Genomic DNA, 25,668 nt, shown 5'->3' with positions numbered 1-25,668 from the left:
TCAACAACAGAATAACAACTTACAGTTTCACCCGAGTTGGCTCAAGATTCAAGACAAATTCAATGAAAATGAAAGTCTAAATGAATGGCTAAAGGAGTTGGAGTCTAAGATCGACATCTTTGGGTTTGATGATGCAACTGCGATAAAGATTCTGTCAGCTAATCTACCATTTAAGATTTATGATGAAGTAAATAAAATTTTAACGCTTTTTCCAGGTATTTCCTTTAAAAACCTTTGTGGTAAAGTGAGAACAACCTACATTGGGGAGAGTGAGATAGTCGCTGCATCTCATAATCTTTATACAACGAAATTTTACAAGGGTAATGATCCGATTAATCACTGTCGCATCATCACTAGAGCTGCTCGATTACGAGTTCCTAATATTAGCGAACATTGTATCGTGTTAATCATTTTGTTCACATTACCTCCTGATTTAAGGTTGACCTTAGCAAATGACCTTACTATAACCCGGATTGATGATGTCTTGAAAAAGATAATTACCTTTAATAATTCTTATCCTCGTAATAGCAATAGAAACAATCAACAGCCAAGATTACCGGGTAATCAAATGCAGAGACCCTTTGGTAACCAACAACCTTTTACTCCAGGTCAATTTGGTGGTCAACAAAATCCCAGCCCCTATTATACAAAAAATTTTAATTACCAAGGCCCGAGATTAAATCAACCCAACCAGCCAATGTATCAACAACCTAATCCATCTAATTTCAACCAACACCCCAATCATCAAAACTATCAACAAAATGATCAACGGTTTAGTCAAAGGCGTAATAATCAACAAAATAATTACAGGCAACAGTTTCATCAGCCTCAATTTTATCAAAACCCTAACCAAATGATGAATAACCAGCAACAGTGTCAATTTTGTAAAGATAATGGACATGATACTGAAAATTGTCCGTTAAAACAGCAGATTGAAGGTAGTAATATACAACACTACAAATTGAGAGCGTCAACTACACTTGGTAAGCATATAAAATCAAGAGATCCGACAATGGTAGTAGAGGTTTTAGACAAATTTCCATTGGTTGAGACAATTGCAATGGTCGATACTGGAGCTTCAACTACGCTAATCTCTCTTGATCTTGCTAATAAAATGGGATTAGCTATTTATAGATCCCGCCATGAGTTTTGTGGGTTCAGTAAAGAGTCACCACCAATAAGAGCAGTTGGAGCGTCACAAATTTTCGTTAGATGTTATCCAAACTTTGAGGAAAAAGCAATAAGAGTCTATATTATGGATTCTCTCGCTTACCCGATCATATTTGGACACAATTTCATACATTCAACCTCTGCGACGATCGTTGGTAACCCACAGACAAATTCTTTCGGTGTTTATCGCTTTGGATACCCCTTACAAGTACAATTGAAATGCCCTTCAATTTCCTGCTGGTACTTTCTTTTCCGCGAAATTTTTCCGAAAATATTTGGTCCACAGCATATCGAAAAATTGCCTTCAGGAAGTCAAAATCAAGAGAGTGTCAAAAGGGAAGAAGAAGTAATTACTTCCTCTGATCACCCTTCAGATGACATTCAACCTGGTTCAAGTTCAACAGAGTCAAAAAAGTCAAAAAAGAGAAGAAGAAGGTCGAAGAAAAGTGTTAATTCAAATAATCAAAATACCGTCGGAGTATTTCATCTCAATGACTTGATGAGAATCAATTTGGTTACATTTGAAGAAAAAGAATATTTAAACTATTTGGAGAAAAGGAAATTGGATAAGAGAAATGACGAATTCCCGAAACAAATTGATAATATTGATAAGACATTAAGCAATTGCATCTCATCATTTCTTAACCTTGATCAACAAAATATCATGAAAAGTTTTATATATCAATATTTACCATGTTTTTCGACTCATAAATATGATCTAGGAAAAATCTCACCTGATATTGTTGATATTACTATTGATATTGGTTTGAATCCAGTCCCCCAATGTAATCCTTATCGTCTTGGTCCTAAAACTAGAGTGATCATGGAAGAGAAGATCAAAGAACTTTTAGCCAACGATATAATCGAACCATCGAAATCGAGAGGAGGTTCACCCGGCGTTTTTAGTTCCAAAGCCCGATGGAAGTTACCGATTCGTAACTAGTTTTGTTGAACTGAATGCGCTTTGTAGGACACGTAAATTTCCGATGCCGAATGTTGATGATTATATCCAATCGCTTGCAGGTTACAATTATTTTATTACTATTGATTTTTCTCAGGGATTCCACCAGATCGAGTTGAGACCTTCTGAAAGAGAAAAAGTTGCCTTTGTGACTTCGTGGGACGATACCAATATAAGCGTTTACCAATGGGACTCGCTGATAGTCCATCATATTTCCAAGAATTTGTCAATCGTATCTTTGGTGATTTATTATACAAGAGCTGTTTAGCATACATTGATGATGTTGTTATATTCGGACAAACTTATAACGAGTTGCTTGTCAATGCGAAACATGTTTTCGAGAGAATTAAACAATATGGTCTAAAGATTCAACCAGATAAATGTAAATTTGGTCATAACGAAATTAAGTTTCTCGGTCACATCATAACTGGACGAACAGTCAAGCCTGACCCGGATAAGGTTGAACGTTTAAAAAATTTCACGATTCCAAGGGACATCAAAGCTCTACAAAGTCAATTAGGTTTATTCAATTACCTATCAAAGTTTATTCCAAACTATTCGACTCTCGCATCTGATTTATTTGAATTATGTAGCAAAAAATCGAACAAGTGGAAATGGTTACCTAAACACACAGTCTGTTGGCAGAAAATTAGGAGGCATTGGTGAACGATTGTGTGATCTCCAATTCGATCCCGATAAAGAACACAAGCTCATGGTTGATGCTAGTTCGGTTGCAGTTGGAGGGATGTTACTTCAACTTGAAGATGATAACTGGCGCCCTGTTAGTTACTTTGGAACTAAATTGGCTAAACATCAGTTAGCTTACACAATCACAGAGAAAGAGTGTCTGGCTGTTATCGTTGGGATTCGTAAATATCAACACTATTTGATCGGTAAGCGTTTTGTTGTCGTTTCCGATCATCATGCTTTGTGTAGCCTGAAAAGGATAGAATTCAAATGTACACGTTTACACCGATGGGCAACTTTATTATCACAATTTGATTATATCATCGAATATGCGAAAGGATCAACTCACCCCGCTGATTGTTTTTCCCGCTCAAGTGAATGGAAAAATAAGAAACAAGGAACCATTGAAGAAGAAGATTTTTATAAGTATCTTCATTATGCATTTGAAGAAAAGAAACGCTATTGTCAGCATGGAGAAATCATCATTGAGAAAAGAGAAAATCGCGATTGGTGTGATAAGTTAATTACTTATCACAAATGCGATGATAATTGCGATACTATTGATTTTGACAATCAGAATTACGACAAAGAACAACAAACCTTACAGGTGAAAGAGCTCATCAACATGTTCAAGGAAAAAGTTTCCGTTGATACCTTGGATCATCATACAATTGAAAGATTCATCTTGATGTCAGTTCAACCGGAACTCATCGAAAATGAATCAACAATTATGACGGAACAACAAAAAGATGCTCACCTTAAAAGGATAATCAAGCAAGTTAATCAAGGCGAATTAACCTCAAAGTTTATCATTCGACAAAATATTTTATACCGAAGATTGTCTCCCAGTAAATTAGCTATCGTTTTACCTTATTCAATGATTCAAAAAGTGTTTAATTGGTACCATAACGATGCACTTGGTGGACACTTTGGACTAAAACCAACGTTGAAGAAAGTTAAAGCAGCTTTCTGGTTTCAAAACATGGAGGAGATTATAAGAAACAAAATCAAAAAATGTTCAAAGTGTATTAAGTTCAAATCAAAAACTGTTAATCACGAAGTGAAGAGAGAAATGCCGATTCCAACTCAACCATTTGAACGTATTCAAATCGATATTCAAGGTCCTTATAAAAGATCGAAAGACCGCAATTCGTATCTTTTCGTTGCTGTAGATGTTTTGACTAAGTTTGTTTTCGCTAAAGCTTATTCAAACCAGAGAGCCAAAGAAGCGATTGATTTCTTCGTCTACATCACAACGTTCGTTGGAATACCCAAATTGATCCAAACGGATAATGGTCCATGTTTTCGAGCAGATGAAACGAAGCAATGGCTAAGAGATCAGTGTATTTTTCATCAAACGTCTACTCCTTATCGACCTCAATCACAAGGTTTAGTTGAAAGGATAAATGGTGTCCTTGCTCAACGCATAAAGATGGTAACAGATAAAAGTAACGAATGGGATAAACATCTAAGAGAGATAATCATTGCTTATAATTCAACACCTTCAGAAAACCTTGGAACATCTCCTTATCAACTACTATTCAATATTCAACCGAACAACCCGATTCTTAACGAATATCAAATAGATATTAACCATGGTGATGACACTAATATCTCTGAATTACGTTTAAAAACTCACGAGAAAATGGTACAAAATCAACAAAAAAGGTTAGAAAACCAAACAGCCAAAGAGCCTCCATTCAAAGTTGGTGACATTGTCACAAAGCGAGTTCATATTTCACACAAAGATTTGGGTAAATTAACACCTTCGTTCAATGGTCATTACATCGTTATTAAGGTCCTAGAATCTTCGGTTAAAATGATAAATCAAAAAACACTGAAAATGGAAAAATCAAATTTCGTTCACTTAAAATTGGTAAATCGTAACAACATGGATTCAACCTCGGAAACCGATGAAAATCACGAGAGTAATCATGTTGAATAACTAACTTAATTGAATACAACTGATTAACAACTCTAACATTTCACTACTGGAAATTTATGTTTCTCACGTTAAATTAAGTTTCCAGCAAATTACTCGAAAACCACTAAAGATAATCATATTCATTCCATGTTAGCTTTTAATATTCATCTGAAATCCAATCGATTGATGTATTCGAAGAGCCGATCCGATCAACTTTTTGACCATGCTGGTTTGTATTGAGAGATGATAATTAACTTCATCTGTGAATAACTTGGAATTGGTTCATCTCCAAGCCACTTGTCTATAATATGATTTGATCAGTTTTCACGCGCTCGAATGCGCTATAAATCATCTCGATATCTTTTAAACGAATTTGCAGAAAAATATTTTTCACGACCAAAAGTCAAAATTTTCATTCGAAAATTGTAGCAAAACCTCAACACTTAGCATACCCGTTTCTATGTTATATTTTACTCAGTTTGTGATGAGCTTTCGATTGGTATTAATTACGTGGTGATAGAAGCAAAAAATTTCCCACGTGCTTTTCCATAGAGAGAAGTTCGAACTTTCGTTTCTCAGCAAATACTTGTTCTTATACCAATTTAAAGCTCTCATTATGCCTCTTTTGATCGATATTCAAACCTCATCATTTGTGATATCTAACATAGCTTTTATCAGAATTCAAAAAAAAAATCGTCGATTCAAGTTGAAGGTAATTACCTTCAACAAACGAATTGAATGTCAATCTAGTTCACATCAATTGCAGTCAATGAGTTTGGACAGTTCATATCTTATGCTACAAATCATTAAATTGATTGATCAAATTTTCTTACAAAACAAAATACAGAATAATATTAGTTGGAATCAAGTAAATACTTTCTAATTGTCTTGATCAAATTATCGATAAGAGTAATTGGCAAGTGACAATTTTTTGAATACAATTATCGTATGTAAACTTTGATCGTTCAAATTAGATATAATTAGTTGATTATCATAATTGAATGTGAACAAGTAATTACTTGTTCACTAATGATGTTTGCTGATCGACTGATTGATTTTATTTTTAAGCGTAACTAAAGAGATAAAAAAGATTGGAAAATTTTTAAAATGATCAATTTAATCAGTTGTTTGATTTTGCCTCAAAAATGATTGATAAAAAATCTTTAAATTGTCATCACCATTTGAGCAGCAATCAAATCAACATCAGATGACAATCAAATTGGTTTCCTTTTGTCTTCACTTCATCAATTAGTTTCTTTTCTCTGAATCTGTTAATTGAAAATTCAAATTTCAATTGATTCATTTTTCTGTTAATAAAATCGGCAGTGAAATTTTGGCTTCTAATTGGTTCTCATCTGTTTGTAAAGGTAATTACCTTTACATTTGGATCGTCATCAGCATAATCATCTTATCCTTTTCATCACATTGATCGCATCTTGTTTTGAATCAATTCTATTCAATTTTTCAATCGATTTGTTTTGATACCTGATCATTTTATTCATCATTTTGGTTCTTCGTTTTTCTTAATATGCTCTATTGTTGTGTTCTGTGTCAAAAGAGAAAGTAATTACTTTCTCTTTCTCTCTTATTCTTATTATTCTTTCATTTGTTTTTCTTCTCTTCTTATAATTCGAAAATTATCATCGAGATAATTCAATCAGGAATATAAACTCTCGTTCTTGAGAAAAAAGTGATTACTTTTTCACCTTCAGATTTACATCAACTAAAAGAAATCATAATGTCAACTCAACAAATTGAGAAAACTGATCAAATCCCGTTAAGCATTTATATGGACTTTTTAAAAGAAAGGATTTATACTCGTTATTTATATGAAGAAATTTCTATCGAACAATACAATTAGTTCGACCTCGACCAGGATTTTGTTTATCATTGGACAACGATGAACCTTCCAGTCGAGATAATTGTGTTCTCTGTCTTCATTTGGTTAGAGATCCTGTAGTTTGTTCGTCTTGTGAACTAAGGTATTGTTCCAAATGTGCTTATTTTCTGATTACTTTATATAAACTTAACAATCGTTGACTCATCAACAACAAACTCAATCAATCTTAATGGAGAAAAATTCAACTGTCTTACCATAACCTGTCCTGAGGATTGTTACCTTTTCAAAGACAACAAAAGTGATTTATTCAAGTTTAATGTGAAATGTATCAACATAAATTGTGATGTAATTGGTGACTATGATTTTCTATGTGATCATATTAGGAACTGCTATAAACGAACTGATCAAATAAGGTTCAAAGTTTCCACCGGAAGTTCCATTTTCCAATCAAATGATACAACTACATCTTCAAACTACGACATTATGAGAATCGAAGAAAGTTTAAAACATCAATACATTAATCTTGAGAACTTACATCAACAGTATATAGACAAGCTATCTTGTTACAATAAATATCTATCGGAAAATAACTTGGAAAAGAAAAGATCACCTTCACCACATCCAGATGAACCATCTAACAAGTCAACTAAATCATTATCATCTTCACCTTCAACACAAACAACTAACCTTAAAGATAAACCCTTATTAAGAACCAGGAATTGGAACGAGTACTCAAGTTATTTCACTTGTCCACCGAAGTTGAGACCGAATTTAGTTCAAGAAGATTCATTCACCTTAAGAATTCCTGAAAATTGGATTTCATCTCAATCTGCTAACAACGAGAAGAAGTTAATTACTTCCTCAGAATCACCAATTATTGAAGACGATCCTGGTGATAATATAAATCTAAATTTGGTAACATCGGAAGCTAATGAAATACAAGAATGGGAAGAAGATCTCCATTGGAATGATCCACCACCAAGATCACCAGAGCTCTCAACCTCTTCTACCTCTGGATCATCATCCTTTTCTTCTCTTTCATCAGAATTTTCATCTCCATCAATAAATTATCAACCACTAACTCAAGGACCAACGCCGAAAGCTTGTTACAGGTCTAACTTTAAAAACATTAACACATTTAGAGAGTTTATCAAAAGACAAAATAACCCAGCTAAATATAATCTTAAAGTTCAAGTTCAAAAAGAAAGAAAAAACAAAGAACGTCTTCAGAAAAGACATAATGATGTAACCCTTGAAATGGCTCCACCTCGTTCACATTTAAAGCAAATCTCAGAAGGTCTAGTAAAGGCAAAGAACAGTGGCCTTTCTATTTGCTCAATCGACATGGAAAATACTAAAATCAAAATGCGAGATGGTACCATCAAAGATGTTCCAATTTGGATTGCTATTATCGACGCGCAAAATGTTCGAGTCGTTTATCATGAGTTTATTCGTCATCCCGCTGCTTCTTTGCTCGATCAAGAATTCGGAACGCAAATTCATGGATTAACTAAGGAAGAGGTTAATCGGGGTAAACAGTTTACCAAAGTTAGATCAGAGGTTATCGATTTACTAAGAAAATATGATCGAATTGTTGTTTCTGGTCAAACAGGAGATTTCGTTAACCTATTCATATCAATTCACGATCATCTTCAGTTGTTACCTAGAATTGTCTGCGTCTCTTCTTATTACAATTGTCGAGGTCAGAATCAAGCCCTTGGTCTAAAATTCGCCGCTTTTCTCATGTTTAACGTTATATTGCAACAAAAACAACATTCACCGTTGATTGATTCAGCTTATTCATTATATCTGTACTTGATTGATTTCGAAAGAATCGAGAAGATAAAAGCTAATCTGTTCGAAACCAGGAACATGAACAAAGGATTTCGTGGTTATATTTACCCTCTTAATCACCACATGGCCTCCTTGTTACATAAAACGATGGACGTTATTGGTGATTGGCCTCATCATTTTAAATTCAGTGCTTATGATAACCCATTCAAGAGAAAACAAAAAATTAACAGACAATTGTACAACGAGTTAGCTTTCATCGCACCCACTCCAGATCATCTTGTTCCTAATCCATATAAGTTTGATGAGGTTCGTAAGCGATCATTGATCACTCTCAAGCCTCGTCGAACCCGTTAAAGAGTCCGCACTCAGCTTTGGCGGGGGGCTCTGTAAGGGGAGGTAAGCTGCTCTTACCCCCAAACTCACCTCATCATCAACAACCAACAGAATCAAAGGTTGATTAAGTGTCACCTTAATCAAAGGGTATAAAAAACAAGATTGTTAAAGACAAACAGTCAGTTGATGTGAACCAGTTAATCCTAATCCTTGTTAAAATTAAATCTCTTTGTGTTAAACTCTTGTCCATATTGTTAATCCTAATTCAACATTAAAACTATTCATAATTAATTAACTGTTGTTACCCACTTGTGTTGTGGATTAAGTAATTACTTAATCTACTGTGATATGAGATTGGCCCCTAATTAAAGATTTCGGTAATCGAGTGTTCCGATAAAGTAATACTCTTACAATATGATAGTAAGAATATTGTTCGAGCTTCTTTACCAGAACTTTTCGTCTCATTTCATTTAGATCAATTGAAAGGCTCTTTGATCCAACGATAACCATTCAGAATTCATATTACCATGAATGAATAATTTTCTCGTGTTTTTTTTATCCACCAAAAAAAAGGAATGAAATAGAAAATATTGTGTTATCACCATGATGAATTTTTTTGAAAATTCTGTTGGGAATTCTGATGAACAACAAGATTGTCTTTGTTTCTTTATTCTGAAAGTACAATATGAGTGATTCCAATTGATTGACATGAAGTATCATCCTCATCATTTTCATCATTATTTTATTAAAATGTTTTCTTTGTTACAAAATGATACCTTTTACCATGATGGATGTTGAGTTTCACCAGATTTTATTCAGAAATTTTGAGAAAACAATGAAAATTATAGACAGTATTGAAAATAAGCAGCATCTGAATCTTTGGAATTGAAATGAATCTCATGGAATTCACAGTTCTCATGAATATCCATTGAGCTAAGAATGAGGAAAAATGTTGCTCTCAAGTTGGAGATCAGGATCAGTATTGCTGAACTTTCACCAGTAATCAAGGAATCTGAGAAATCTTCTCCATGGTTATCGATTAACTTACCCTTTTTCCACCAAGATAAGAATATCGTCTCTGAATTATTCTGTGAACATTATCGTTATCCCATCTTTCATGATGATAAAGATCTCATCTTGTCACTTGAAGTAAAGAGCAAACAGCTTGAGGCTATTAAAATTGATTCAGCGAACAGATAAAAAAAAAGTTCTAACATGATAAGCTCATTGAATCAGCTTTCTTTTAACATGGTAGCTAATCACAACCATGAATGAATTCACACTCAAATGTTATCTTTTTCAACTGAGAATACAAATTTCCCCATGTAAGAAATGCAAAGTTTTCTGAGATAAACTTTCGTTGAAATTTAATTAAATGTGAATCAACTATTGGGGTATCAAGAAAATTCCGGGGCAGAGAAAAGGAAGTGAACTTTTTCTCCCTGAGCTCAAATTTCAGGGTGGAAATATATATTTGCATACACCAAAAGGGGTGAAAATATCGAGCAAATATTTACATTGAATTGATTACTTGTATTCATTTAAAAGGAGAAAATCAAATTGATGCTCTATTTAAATTGAATTGAAAATTATCATGATAATTTCATATGAATCAGAATTTCTTATTGACAAATATCATCATGTTAATATGATTGATAAAAAAACAAAAGTTGAAATAATCATTTGAAAGTTAAAGTATTAACATTTTCATTAGCTAGGAAAGGGTTAATGGATGAAGATGATTACGATAAGCATGATGATGAATTCCCATGGATGAATCTGAATGAAAATCTGAAAGGAAGAAGGGAAAATGATAACAATATGATATAGTGAGGGCGGTAAATAAAAGATTAGACATATTAATCAATTAGTCTTGCGAATATGAAGAAAAAAAGAAAGAAAATATCTTAAGAAGCGGAAACGGAAGAAGGAGGAAGAAATAGCGATGAAAGAAAAGAGAAAAAAAATTGGATAGAAAAAAACGGAAGGAAAAAGCAAGTATCAAGAATAGAGAGAATGAAATAGTAAGAATGAGAGAGAGAGAGAGAGAGAGAGAGAGAGATTAAGATGATGATAATCATCTTCATCTTCTCATCACATCTAAACTTCCTCAATAAACATTCAAAAAGTAACGATAAGAATGATAAATAGCCTGAGAATTTAGTTCCAATTCTGATAACGATTTTTTCACCATAATTAGTACTTTTTTTTATCTCCACCGAGTTAATCAGTTACCATGTTGTTCATTTACTGTTAAGTCACATTATTAGTTTCATGGTTTCCATTAATTTCCTTGGCTTCATGTTCACTTTTGACCTTAATTGTTAAATCACGATTAAGAAAAGATTAATATTTAATCACTTTCAGGATAAATTGTCTTGTTGATCTTTGTAAACAATTTATAACTTAATCATTAACATTATCTTTTGAATAAATCTAAATAATATCATGACAATGATAAAGGTTTTAATTTTGGTGATTCTCAAATTTCATGGTAATTTCAATGAACTTTTCATCTTCCTGAATCAATTTCAACTTCCGTCTCATCCTTTGATTACTAACTAATGTTGACAATATTTGTTTAACAATTTAAATTGTTCAATTAAATATTGTCCATTGAAATGAACCATTGATTACGAGAAAAGGATTCATTTGAAATTAAATTGTGATAATCATCATGATCATGATGATTCAGTGATCCAGTTATTTTGGTGACATTGATAAGTTTCACCAATTTGATGCTCATTTAAATAAATCATTTATAATCAGGATCATCAATATCATCATTATATTAAAGTTAAATCAGTTTACAGAATCAAGGAAATGATAAAATTGATTACAAATCATTGATCATCATTATCTTCATGATGAATCTTGAAATATCAGATAAATTCTGAATCTTTTTCATGAGATTTCAAGTTTTCAATCAATATTATCAAAACAATCAACTAACTCAATCACAATTAACTTTTACTTTCTGTATCATTTACTTGAAGATAATCAATCATCTAATTGCCTAAAGGAAATTGATTTTCATCTTAATTAAATCAGTTGATTTCATCTAAGATCAAGGAAACAATAAAGTTCATGATAATAACAATAGTTACCTGAATAAATCATGAACTCTGGATGAAATTTTTACTCCAGCAAGAAAAAAATATCTACTAAAGTTAATTCAATTTTCTCATAATTGAACAAGTTAAATTGTTTCACCCTTAATTCAGGATCTTTTTTGAATAAGTTTCATGAATCTTTTGTTTCAAGTTTATCATGAAAGGAAAACATGAACCCTGGAAACTAATAATTCATTGTAACAACATGATGTTTCCTATGAATATAATACTCAGGGAAGATACGAAAAAAAAAATATATTGGAGTGTTGATAAATCATGGTGACTATTATGCTGCTCAAAAAGTTATCATGATAACAGTTTGATTATTAATGAAAAGTTTCATGCAATCATCAGGGTGAAAAGTTAATTTGGTTAATGATTTTGAAAATTTGAGTTAATCATCTCGAGAAAATGAATTAATGATCATTCTGATTATTGTTGCTTTTTTCCATGGAAATCATTTCCCAGAAAGGTGATTCTTTTCACAGAACTGATTAGTTTTATTGGTTAACTATCACGAAAATCACCATGAATAAGAATAGTTGACTCAGTGAATAGACTGGAAGAGAAATGGGAAAAAATGATCCACTAATTAAATGAACAGTAACCATGAAATCGTTGAGCGATATTCTTATGGTTTGGATAAGTTCAATTCTGAATCTAAACTGAACAGAAGGAGATTTGATGATATAAGTTCTGGGTGAAGATGATGATGAGGATAATAGGGAAAGAAAGTTATATCAGTGGAAAAGCAAAAAGGAAACAAGAGAGATTATGATGATGGAGAAGATATAAAAAAGCAAATGGTTCGGACTGGAAATCTCTTTTTTCTTTCCCATGTTACCATGAAATAGATAATGATTATTGTTCACTGAAAAATAGACACTATTAAGGTCAATTCGTAGGTAGTATTTTCCTCTATTCGTGGACCTTGTCAGCTTCACACTGATTCATTGCTGAATTTTGAATGTCCTGATGAATATTACAAAGGGAAAAGTATCATGATCATCATGTAAATGTTATATTTATATGAAAAAAAAGTTCCAAATCTTTTTAATATCTTTTACCAGGAAGAAAAAAGTTTCAAACCTCAAATTGAATTGAATTGAATTGAATATCAGTTTGGTCTTGATCGTTAACTGGAAATTCAATTGAAATGGAAACTCATACATGTATTATCATGGTGATAATTTCCTCCCCCTGATCCACCCACACACATAAACTAATATATGTCAATCTGATTATCAATGAATTATATTAACTGTAATTTCAAGACTCATTAAATTTTTAGCATTTATTGTTTATCACATTTTGATGAGTTTATCGGGGGGAAAAAAGTTCCATCATGAATCTCATTGGAATGATGAAATTTCATTCTCTTTGTTTTATCTCATTATCATGACAACATTTCCACTCTCCCATTGGACTTAAAAACAATTGAAATTTAATCTCAATATTGGAAAACTATTGGTTCCATTATTGTGAATAATCATCATGATGTTACTGAATTTCTCATAATAAAAAAACAAAGGAAATTCAATGTTACTCATGATTCCAATTCTCTGAAGAAATTGAATCAAAGATTAACACAAATTCAATCTATTCACTTACAATCAAATGAAACAACAATTTAATCAACTAACTCATTCCAAGAGTAAAGTTATCAGTTTAATTATAATCATCAATTTAATCATGTGAATATAATCATCATCATGATTATATTTACTTAATGATAGAGTTGCTTTTATTTGAGTCTATGTAGTGGTCACTAATTAAGGTAAAAAAAAAACTTAAGGTAATTGGACTAATTAACTTAATTAGAAAACAAATCAACTTCCGTTTTTAAATTACAATTATATAATTTTATCTTATTAATCATTGATCATTCATATTATCGTTAATTATTCAACGTTATTATGATTTAATTGAGCTTCAAATCTCAATGGTAACATATTGAAGCTCAATAATGTTGATCAAAGTGAGTCCAGTGATGGGTCAAGAGTTACAATTAATTTAGGTTAATTATCATCGTAACTTGATTTATATATTAACCAGTAATTAGATTGTTCCAATATAATGAATAGTTAATTGTTTCGGTTAAAAATTGATGAGTCTTATTATTCATTGATAGTTGAGCAACAGAATCAATTTGATTGTCATTTTAAAATGGATTCCTGGAATGATTAAAATTATCTAATTATTCTGATTGAATTGAATTGGTGGAAAAAAAAGTTTCTTTCGAATATTATTTTTCTCGATTATTTTATTCTAATGAATTTTCCAGAATTCTCAGAATTCCCAGTATTCAAATTGTCAATTTTTCTTCTTATTTTCCTTTAAATTGTATTGTTGTTGTTCAGTTATCATGATCATGGTGATTCTTTTTGATTCTTCATTTTATTCACCATGATTATCGTTGAAATGGTTAACTTGATGAAAAATGGGTAAATAGAATTGATAAAAAAGTGTATCTGAAAATTGTTCTTTGTATATTTAACTGATTAGAATTGATTCCATGATTTAATAAGGAATTGATATTATTCAGTGGTGGGTGGTGGGTGTAAGAGTAACAGTAGAAATGGAAGAGAATTTTTTTTTCTTGAGTAAACTGAGTTTTCTCAGAGTTCCAACAATAAGATGAGATATTTATTCAATGAATTATTACATTAACATTGATGACATTAAGCTAACCCTGTTTTTCAAGCTATCGAATCAATAAATTGTTACAATTGAATATAATGATTACTACCATGTAGAGCGGTGGTTGTACAATATGCTCAGAGATTATCTGGTGAGTTTGCAAATAGAAGTAAAAAAAAGTAAATCTAAGAAATAATTAGCTGATTGTTAGTGAATTGCGATTAAATTTAATTGAAAGGATTCTGAGAAAAGGAAAAGGTTTTGCTTTAATATAACCATAACAAACTTTCACTTGGCAATTGTATTGTTTTCAGTTGTTGAAGTTTAATGTTAATTGTGAATGTTAATTAATTATCTTGATGTTTTCGTTGTTCCTCTTTTGCTTGAATTGGCAAGAAAATGATGAATATTATAAATTAGTTAATCTAATGTCCAGTCAAGTTCAACTGGACTTCAGATAAAGACAATAGTCGATTTGGTCAAAACAACAGACTGAATGACCTAAATTTCTCGTAATTTTTTTCTCTCCACTCGAATTATCCTTAGCCCTCTTCCTACTCTCTCTCTCTCTCTCTCTCTCTCTTTAATATTCTGTGTTTATATCTTTGAATAAACAGAAGAAACTGAAGGAATAGATCATGAGATCGATATTTAATGACATGGGATGAGTTCAGTTGAAGATGAAATATTTGAACAGCTTAGCGATTTGTATATATCATTAGATTGTATGAGCCAATTACGATTACCATTAGCTTTAAGTAAATTATCATCATCATCATCATCATCATTTTGTTCATCTTCTTGTGTATCATCTTCATCCTCATTCAAGTTACAGGAAAAGTAGTATAAGATTAAACAAGTAAAACCAAAGCAAATTGAAACGAAAGCCAATCATCATCATTTCAAACAATTAATCAATAATTTACATTACTCATTCCAATGATTATCTCTCATTGAAAATTCATTGGTATCATTTTCAAGTAACTAAAATAATCAACTTCATGATGATTCCAACAATTGATCAGCTTTAAGTAACTAAATCACGTTATTATTTAGCAATATTAAGTATTGTTAAGAGTTGTTGATTGTTTACCATTATTGTAATGATTATTTAATCACAACTCATTTATTTCAATTGATCGTTTAATTGGTTCAGATCAACTCAATATAATCATCATCCTGGTCCATTAATGATTTATCATTATCATAACAAAAGTAATCAAGTTTTGTAGTGAAAATTATGATTATAGCAAAACAATTAAGATCTTAAAACAATTTTCTGAATGCAAAGAAATTATCATGATACTGAATCTTAATCTCCATGGAAAAGGACTAATCAAACTAATCAAACTAATCAAATCTCAATGATTATCTGAACTTTTTTTTCTTAATCATCAAAATCTGAGAAAATTTTTAATCAAAATCAGCAACTTATTGACATTCATATTCAATCATTACAATGGTTGATATAATAGCTCAATAATATCATGATATTCATGGTAATCATGAGCATCAGAATATATAGATTTTCATAATAAATGTATTATCTTGTTTACTTAAGGTATTATTGTTACGATTACTTGATGATAATGATGATAATGATGATGATAACACTTTTTTTGTATGTAAACTAATGGCTGATGACTTTTACCGTTATATTATCAATGGGCGATAATGATTGGTGAAATTGTTACCATTTAATTTTATGTGATAAACTGTTCATGTTATTATTAAACAATTAACTTGATAAATTGTTTGATAATAACAGTAAACATTGGATAATAGTGACAACAGTTAACTAATCAACAATGAATCATGTTAATAATTTGATTACCATGATACTCTTGGCAATTGTTTATCAAGATAATCCTTTAGGAGTTTAATTATCTATATGATTAATTGATCTTCTCATTGATTAATAACCATGATAACAATAATGATGATGCTACAATTTGATTATTTAACGTTACAACTTTATCCATAATTATTGGATCAAAAATTGTCTTAATCTCTGAATCTTGAGGATTGAAAACTTTTCAGAACTCAGATGAAATTTTATCCATTTAAATAATAGTTAACCAATTTACTATTATTCAAATTGTTCTGAACTTTTAATTTCGTCTCTTTTTTTTGTTCATTACAAGTTGAATTATGAATTCGAAGGAAAAAATCTATTGTTATTTTAGTAATTTGTTTATACTTTGATCATATGGTTTAAGGTGAAAATATCACAATGAGATGATATTTGTTTCCCTGTTTATCTTGCATGGGGAAACAATTCCCAGTTCAATTGGAACTGTTGATAATAACAGAATTTTATAAATATCTATCTTCATATATTCTGAATTCTGGTTGTGTCTCTTTGTGATTACAGTTGAAACTTTTCTTCCTTCACGTCGACAATTTCAAGTAGACACATGAGTGTAAATGTAATAACAAGGAAAGAAAAAAGTTTTCTTTTCTGGGAAGAAAAAAAAAATCAAGGTGAAAATCAACTAACCTGATGAATTGTTTACTCCATCATCATCATCATGGTAAAATCAGGGAGGGAAAACATTGAATCTCATTTGAAATTACAGGAACCAAGAACAACATTAACAAGCATTATCAGCAACTGATGATGTTGAGGGAAAATAATAATAAAATGTTGTATTATATTTACAGTGTCACTAACATTCAATGAAACTAATAGCAAGGTAACAATGTGATAGAGAGACTATGACAAACCATTGACAGGGAAAAAAATATAACATAATCTTTGTGTTGTTTATAAACATTGAGGAGGAAAAGGGTTTGTCAAAGTAACGGTAAAAAAAAGACTTACTCTTAAAATGGGTTAGTTGATGTGAACGATAAAAGTTTCAGATAATGTTTTCTAATTGAAGTTCAGTTTAATAGGAAATTAGATTGTTAACAATTCGTATTATCATTATTATCTAAACTCATTTTCTTTCAGCTACTTTTTCATTTTCGTTCCTCCGATTATCATGTTCACATTTTCTCAGTCTCATTATCGTAATTATCATTAACCATTTACCGTTATGATTTTCGATTATCAGTTATCTGGAACTTGAATTTCCATGTTATCAATTTATACTCAGATTTGATTATCTTTTATGATATTATTTCAATTTTCTAATTTTTTTCCATCAATTTTTTTTTTCGTTTGTCTCATTAGATTTTCAACTTTTTCATCTCCGTTCTGGTTAATTGTTTTGCTGATGATTAATTGATCGACTAATTAACTTAAATCGAGAGATATTTATACATCATTATCAAGGATTATTATTTGTTAATGTTGTTGTTTATTTTGGATGGTTGGAAATGGATTTGATTTGGATTAGTATTGGAAATGAATTATTCAATTTAATTAATCACAGAATCAATTTTGTTATGGATACAAAGTTTTACCCTGATTATTTGATTGGATTAACGTTCTCATTGTTATCATAAAATCTTAATCGCAATTTTTCATCACCATCATCATTAAATATGAGATGCACAATTTGTTGATTTAAGGATTGGTGCAACATTATTAATGTAACATCAATCAAACAATTACTACAATTAAATTGTGATGATTTGATTGATGGCTGCTACACGAGATAAGCAACGAGAATCCGAATCAACAGAAAAACCATCAACTTCTTCAGGGGATATTCTAATTACTACAACCAAATCAACGATAGAATCACAATCAACAATCAAATCAATTAATTCTCAACGATCAGTTGACCAAAATGTAACTAGTAAAGATCATCATTCTCATCATGGATCGCCGGTTAAAAGTAATATAAAAAGTAATGGGAAAACAAAAGGAGGAAGAGGAAACTCCGGAAGTGGAAGTGGAGGTGGAGGTGGAGGTGGTGGAGGTGGAGGTCTAAGTGGTAGTGACAACGGTGGTATTGTTGGTGGTGGAGGTGGAAGTGGTTACAGTAGCGGTAGAGTTGATTTAGAAAATGTTGCTAGAGCAAATTCAGTAGATTCCAATGACATTTGTATTTCAAATGAACCTGGAAACGGAAATAATCGTAATCGAAGTGCCAGAAATAATAAACATAATAACTCTAATAATAATCAGCTAAATAATAATAGTAGTAATGCCAATATTGTCAATAAAAGTAATAATAATTATACTGATTGTAGTAATTTAAATAATATTAGTGGTGGAAATTATTGTCTTAATGATAATGTTACTTACGTTAATCAACATCCGATTGAAGATTTTAGGAAAAGACATCGGGAAGATGATTGTTTCTATGAGATTGATATTGATCCTTCCAGTTATTATTGTAATGTTGATATTGACCCTGGGTCATTACCAATCTATCAACCTGAACATGGGGTCAGTTATGTGCCAATTAATGAATCAAATAACAGTATTGATCCAAGTGTATTACAGTGTATGCATCGAGGATCAACTGTTATCCATTATGAGGAGGAAACGGGAAAATCGTGTTGTGTTTACCTTCAATTGGAAAAATCTAACGGCATTTTGGCCTGGTGTAAGCCGACATGGACCTCAAATTGTAATATTACACCGGCAAAGTTTTCTTCCTCTTCTTTAATTGGATCAACATCATTGACATCAAATTCTGGACCATCGTCATCTTTTTTATCATCAACATTGTCTTCATCCAATTCACATTCTCATCAGCATCAATCCAATAATCCAAGTGATACCGATTCGACCTGTGATATTATGGTTGTGCCCAGTATTTTTGTTAAATTTGAATCAAAAGAACCAGCAATTAATGGCCTTGAAGAGGGTTACCTTGACCTTTTGTTTGCTAAAAAATTATTCACCGGACAATCAGCGATTGACCAATCATCTGTTTGCCGTCGATTTGGCCTTAAACCTTCACTTTTAGATGGTAATTGTTTTTTCAGTCTACTTTATGGAGCCAATATATCGGACAATCGTTTTATACAATTTATTATGCCCAAAATGGTGGCCTCTCTTTGGTCGGAAGGCCTTCGCTCATTAATTGACCAACTTGAAATTCAACGTAATCTTGCCGATCAGCGATGTACCTGGTTAAAGGGTAAATATTTGAATCTATTTTACTCTGGTGGTTCTTGTTTGGGTCCAACACCAGCGGAAGCGATCAAAACATTCGGAGGTCGTAAATGGGCTCTAGAGACTGTCAGTGGCTCTTCAACCGGTGGGTCAACAAGTGAACCAGGTCAAAGTAAAAGATCAACGGCTTTTGGAATCGCCTCATCCAAATTGAGGAAAAAGAAAACTGGTTCATCTTCACCAAGCCTTTCGTCAATGGTTCGTAATGCAAGTTTAAGGTCACAATCGTCGGTCACTTCGGATGGTTCAGGTAGTTTTGTAAGTGGTACAAGTGGATCACCAGGTACATCGAGCGGTAAAACTAAAATTGAGGGTAAAAGTGTTTTTCCACGAACAAATAAACTGGTTAAGGTTCTTACTAGAAGTAAATCAAAATTAGAGGAGACAATTAAAACACCAATTAAGACAATTAAGACTCGTAGTTCCATCTGTGAGACTGGTTATATATCACCATTGTCAACAATAAAGGGAACAATTTATAAATCAAGTTTAGACTCAGCAAGGAAACAATCAACTGATTTATCATCTAAGTGTAGCAATTTAAGTAAATTTGGTGGATCTGAAGGTGGCCTTAGTCCAACGGGAAGTGTTAAATCATCATGTTCGTGTGAAAATTTGAAAGCATCACTCGAATCTCCTTTAATAGGTCATTCATCGCTCTCTTCATCACCATCACCCTCAATAACCACACCAACACCACCAACAACAACAACAACAACATCAACTGGGCCATCATCATATCAGAAAAGAATACGAAAACTATTAACTCGAGATAAATCAGTAAATTCTGATCATGGATCATCACGATTGGTCTGTTATGAGAATGGATCGTTACGATCGGAAGAAGACAGTGTTACCGGTGATTTCGGCCTCACAACCACGACGACGACGATGTCAACTCCTTTCAATTGTTCCACGACTTCAACCGTTAACAATTCATCAACCATTCCAATTCCTAATTGTTCACCACCTTCATCATCATCATCCACATCCACCATTAAATGTAAACCCTCCATTACTCATTCCTCGAAGATGAACTTCATTGAATTTATGCAACTTTATCGAGCCTTCTTGATACGATCGAGAAAGGATATAAAGGACATTTTTGAAGATTTAGCCTCGAAAACGGATATTCATTCAGCCGTCGAAGAATCTGAAGATCCGATAAACTATGAGAAACAAGGGGACGGACCTGGACAAAGGATAATCGGCTTATTGACTCGTAATTTTATGACTTTGGACATTGATACCGAGGAAACTGTTCAACGGAATAAGATTTACGATGCCATCGCTTCCGCTTCAATTGTCGCCAATTGTGCTGGTGTTGATACCATGCGAACTCTGCTGATGACCATTGAAGATTTTCAAAGTTTCCTGAGAACATATCAAAATGAAAATCGTCCTTTGATGAGGTGAAACGTTTAATTGCCCGTCACGAGCCTGATCCAAGTTTACGGGCTAAAAATTGTCTCTCCTTTGAAGGTTTTGCTTGTTATCTTATGGATAAAATTAATTATGCCTTTACACCAGAATTAGCTAATCATGATCCCGATGAGATGGATGAACCTTTGTCCCATTATTATATCGCTACCTCGCATAACACATACCTGACTGGTCATCAATTGAAAGGCGAATCGTCGGTTGACCTTTACTCTCAAGTTTTACTAACTGGTTGTCGGTGTGTTGAATTGGACTGTTATGATGGCGAAAACGGTTCACCGGTCATTTACCATGGACACACTTTAACATCTAAGATTCCATTTAGAAAAGTGGTCGAAGCCATCAACGAATCTGCCTTTGTAACTTCATCGTTTCCTGTGATACTTTCCCTTGAGAATCATTGTTCGCTACCTCAACAGGTAATAATGGCGGCCACTTTTGTCGAAGTGTTTGGTGATAAATTGATTACTCATTTTCTCTTTGATTCGGATTTTTCTGAAGAACCTCATCTACCTTCACCGAATCAACTTCGAGGTCGAATATTGATCAAAAATAAAAAGATCAAAAATTCAACAACTTCGATACCAGTCTCAGTTCTGCCGACCAGTGTAAAGAGTAAACCCTTTTCTAAGTCCAAGTTTATGTTTCGTACAAATAGCCTTATATCGACCGCATCAACGGGATCGCTTAATGAAGATGAAGATGATTACGATGATGAAGATGAAGATGATGATGCAAGTGGAGGTGGCGGAGGAGGAGGAGGAGGAAGCAGCTCAGGTCCACCAGCTTCTAGTGCTGGTACCGTTGTGAATCCTACGGAAAGTGCGGCTGGATTGGGATTTGCTGCGTCTCCTAAAGGGGTTGCCCTACGAACGGAAAGTTCATCTTCCCAAGAGGGAACTGGATCATCTAATGAAGCGAAAATTGCCGCTCGAAGTCACATTTCTAATCGTTATGTTGAACCAAGTGACCATCTTAGTGATAGTTTAAATAGTCCAATGACATCTTCCATTGTCCAAGGATCGACTGACCCTCCGATTGGGCCCAATAAAGTTTCATCTACTTCTACAACCTCAACAAGTCACAAAGTTGTCCGTAAATCTGATAGTCAGGTTGCCCCTGAATTGTCAGATCTTGTTATCTACTGTCAGGCCATTAAGTTCAGAGGATTTTCAACTGATACGGGTAATTCAAGTCCGACCTCAACAGTGAAAGAGGTCACAAGTAAGAAAGGAACCAGTAAAAAGACCAACATCCTGTCAACTGGAATATCTTCCGGTTTCTCAGGGTCACCTTCAGCTTCCCTAATCGCTTCACCCTCGATATTGACCAGTGGACCAACACCGACTGATCGTGAATCATCAACCTATTCAGTTAATCTTCCCTTATCGACAACTTCACCCTCCCTATCAGCCACATCTCCAGTCAATCAGGCAACAACAAGTACAAGTAGTAACGCTCTTACCGCATCAGCGACACCGCCAACAGCAACCACAGTATCTTCTGGGCCCTCGTCCGGCTTGGGGTCAACTCCAATGTCCACAACGATAGGTACAGGATCCATTTCAAGCAATACAATATGTTCAACTTCATTAGTATCAAGTGTACCCGTTTCAGGCTACAGTACGTACAGGCAGCCTTATCCGTCGAGGTCATGTTATCAGGTTGCTTCACTGAATGAACATACAGCTAAAAAGCTGTGCCGAAAACACCCGTTAACGCTAATTCATCACACTGAGTACCAATTAATGCGTAGCTATCCCGCTGGCATGAGAATCGATTCATCCAATTTTAATCCCGTCATTTTTTGGGCTTTTGGCATTCAAATGGTTGCCCTTAACTACCAGACCGAAGACACCGCTTTAGCAATTTACAAAGCGATGTTTGAACAAAATGGTCGAACTGGTTTCGTTCTTAAACCGTCCGTCATGAGAGATCGTAATCATATGGCCTTTGACCGATTCAACCCTTGGGAGAAGGAGTTTGACGGTCTTTATGCTATCGATTTAACTATTCAGGTAATTAAGTTCTAATCGAATCATAAGTCTGAACTTTTCGATTTTTTTCTTTTCGTTTTCTCATTCTTTTTTTCCTTTTTCTTTCGATTTGATTGTTCAGATAATCTCTGGTCAATATGTTTGCCCTGATGTGAATAACGGAAGTCCACAAGTGGAAGTTGAGATCATTGGACTACCGGTCGATTGTGCCAAACAACGAACCAAATTGGTTCAACGAAATTCATTAAATCCTATTTGGAACAATACTTTTGTATTTAGAGTGAGTTCGTTTGTAAGAATTTCCGTTTCTGTCTCTGATTACTGATTTTTCAATTTTCTTTTCGTTGATTTCGTAGATTGTATTTACTGATCTTGCATTTATACGTTTCGCTGTAATCGACATTGGCACTAATCACCTTGTATCTCATCGAGTTGTTCCCGTTAAATCTTTGAAACCTGGTTACCGACATTTACGACTTCAAGGTCCTCAAAATCAGCAGCTTCCACTTTCAACATTATTCATAAACTCATCATCTCAAGAAGAAGGTGTGGAAATTGGTGCAACCACAACAACGGCCTTTAATATCGGTGATCTTGATGCCCCTCGAACTCCATGTAAGACTGGAAAGTCATCTAATTCAGGAATGGCGGTGAAAACTTCAGGAATCGGTAATTCTGGAGTTGGTGGTGCTCAAGATGGATGTGATCGGATCGATGCAAATTTAGGGTGTGAAACACCAACTCTGGGATTGACCTCGATGCCTGTTCGTCGACGAATGTTTTTCCTCGTTGTTCATGGAGTTATGGCTGAAGAGCCTTCGACTATACTGAAAATAACCCAGGAATCAACGACGAGTGAGGTGATTGCTCAGGCTTTGACTAAAGCAAACAAATCAAACGAAGCCGTTTCCGATTATGTTCTGATCGAAGAAGTCGCTAAAGGCTGGGATAAGAAAGGTCCTTTTCTTGATCGTTCTTCGGCGACCAATCAACGTATTCTAGACCCTTCAGAGAGACCACTGGAAGCGCAGTCACATTGGAATGGACGAGGAAGATTTGTAATCAAAAAGATCGCTAATGATCCAAGTTCGAGAGCTTGGTTCAATACGATAAAGGCTCAAATGGAGCGACTTCGTCGTCAAGATTCAGAGGAACTCAGTGGATCCTGGGGAGAGGAGATGGACTATTTTCTCGTGTGCGTCTACAATGTATCAGAAGATCAGCCGTACGCGATTCTGAGAGCACCGATTTCGGGAACAGCTCAAGATGTCATCAGTCAAGCTTTGGTTAAAGCTCGAAGGAAAGAAAATACTCGAAATTTCATCTTAGTCGAAGAGATCGAAGTCGAAAGTGAAACAGCCCAAACAGGTGGACGCAATAAGTCAAAAGACACTTCGATTACCGTTTTCCGTCGGGTCTTACAAGACAACGAGAATGTCTATCGAGCCCAAGCAGCTTGGAAGGGTAAAGGTCTTTTCCGCTTAGCGAAAGCCGATGAAATAAATTCAATCTCTTCCTCGTCGGTAAAAAGTGATGCAAAGTCCAGTCCAGATTTAAGTATAAAATCATCGAGAGCATTTAACCGACTGAAAAGAGCGGCAACTGGGTCACTGCGAAAACTTAATAGACTTTCTCGAGTATCCAGAGAATCTTCAATTCCAGAACCTGAAAGCGGAACCATTGGACTAAATGTCGGAATCAGTGGCAGCATCGGTAGTGTTGTCGGTAGCGTTGGCAGTGATCTGATTAAAGAAAGTGACCTTGACTTGACCCCCTCCAGCCGTGAGGAATCCTTGAATCTCGTCATTCCGATTACATGAATCCCTCCGTTATTTTACCAACAATCAGCCAACCAGTTTCAACTGTAATCCATTCAAATGAACAACAATCAATTCTAATCAATAATTCTGGCAATAAATCCCCAATTCCAAATGAAACAACAACTCGAAATGATCAAAATATGAAACGACCTTCACTTCCCATGGAAAACAAATCAATCCGTTATCGTCATGGGTCTGAACCTGTGACTGAAGATTTCACCGATTTCACCACAATCGATGACAATGATCATCATCATTCCAGTGGCTTAACATTTAATCGTTTATCTCGTTTATCATGGAAATGGTTGAAAACATGGAGAGCATCAAGAGATAATTAAGTTAATTGCCATCACCAATTAATCAAATTCGAAACATTTTTTTTATTATTAATATAAAACGAAAACAAAATCTAAATCTTATGATACAAAATTCACAATAACATTTATATTCAATTGGATTGATTGATTATATTTCCAAAATTTTCCCGATAATCAGCTGATTGGAATCGTTTTTTTTCACTTATACATCAACACACATCAGAGCTTGTTAATCTAATTGCACGGAAGTTAATTGCAATTTATTTTGTCCAAAATTAATCAACCGACATGTATTAACATTTACTTGAATATGTCAACAATTAACCAATGGAAACAATTAATTTAACTTTCTGTCATTATTGAATCTCTCATCTATTATGTATTTAAATTGATCGCTAATTATAATCATTATCATTGTTATTATTATCAAGTTTTACATGTGTTAAATCACAATTAACAAGGATAAGAGAGTTAATTGTATCAATAATATGAGCAATTAAACTTTTCGCAAATTAAATTGCCAACCAATAAATGGATGAAAATAAAAGTAAA

The 25,668-nt window shown here is 33.4% G+C and overlaps 1 protein-coding gene and 1 long non-coding RNA gene across 2 annotated transcripts; one reads left to right on the top strand and one right to left on the bottom strand.

Annotated features, from left to right (window-relative positions):
- Window positions 1–9,445: 9,445 nt before the first annotated feature.
- Window positions 9,446–19,069, bottom strand: LOC128397287 (uncharacterized). The gene is made up of 4 exons (XR_008326909.1): window positions 18,931–19,069; window positions 17,287–18,796; window positions 16,963–17,076; window positions 9,446–10,500 (listed from the first exon to the last, which is right to left on the bottom strand). It is a non-coding gene; the product is annotated as an uncharacterized LOC128397287 (long non-coding RNA).
- On the top strand, window positions 18,792–25,648 carry LOC128397235 (1-phosphatidylinositol 4,5-bisphosphate phosphodiesterase epsilon-1-like). Its single transcript, XM_053357942.1, is given in 4 exon segments — window positions 18,792–20,938; window positions 20,941–23,000; window positions 23,101–23,259; window positions 23,336–25,648. Coding segments are annotated over 4 exon segments (5,754 nt in total). The 5' UTR covers window positions 18,792–18,867; the 3' UTR covers window positions 24,800–25,648.
- Window positions 25,649–25,668: the final 20 nt, after the last annotated feature.

Source organism: Panonychus citri, unplaced genomic scaffold (assembly GCF_014898815.1).
Source record: "Panonychus citri isolate SS breed McGregor unplaced genomic scaffold, ASM1489881v1 Contig00028, whole genome shotgun sequence".
NCBI lineage: Eukaryota > Metazoa > Arthropoda > Arachnida > Trombidiformes > Tetranychidae > Panonychus > Panonychus citri.
Note: the sequence above shows the minus strand (reverse complement) of the source record. Positions and strands in the feature narration are given on the sequence as shown.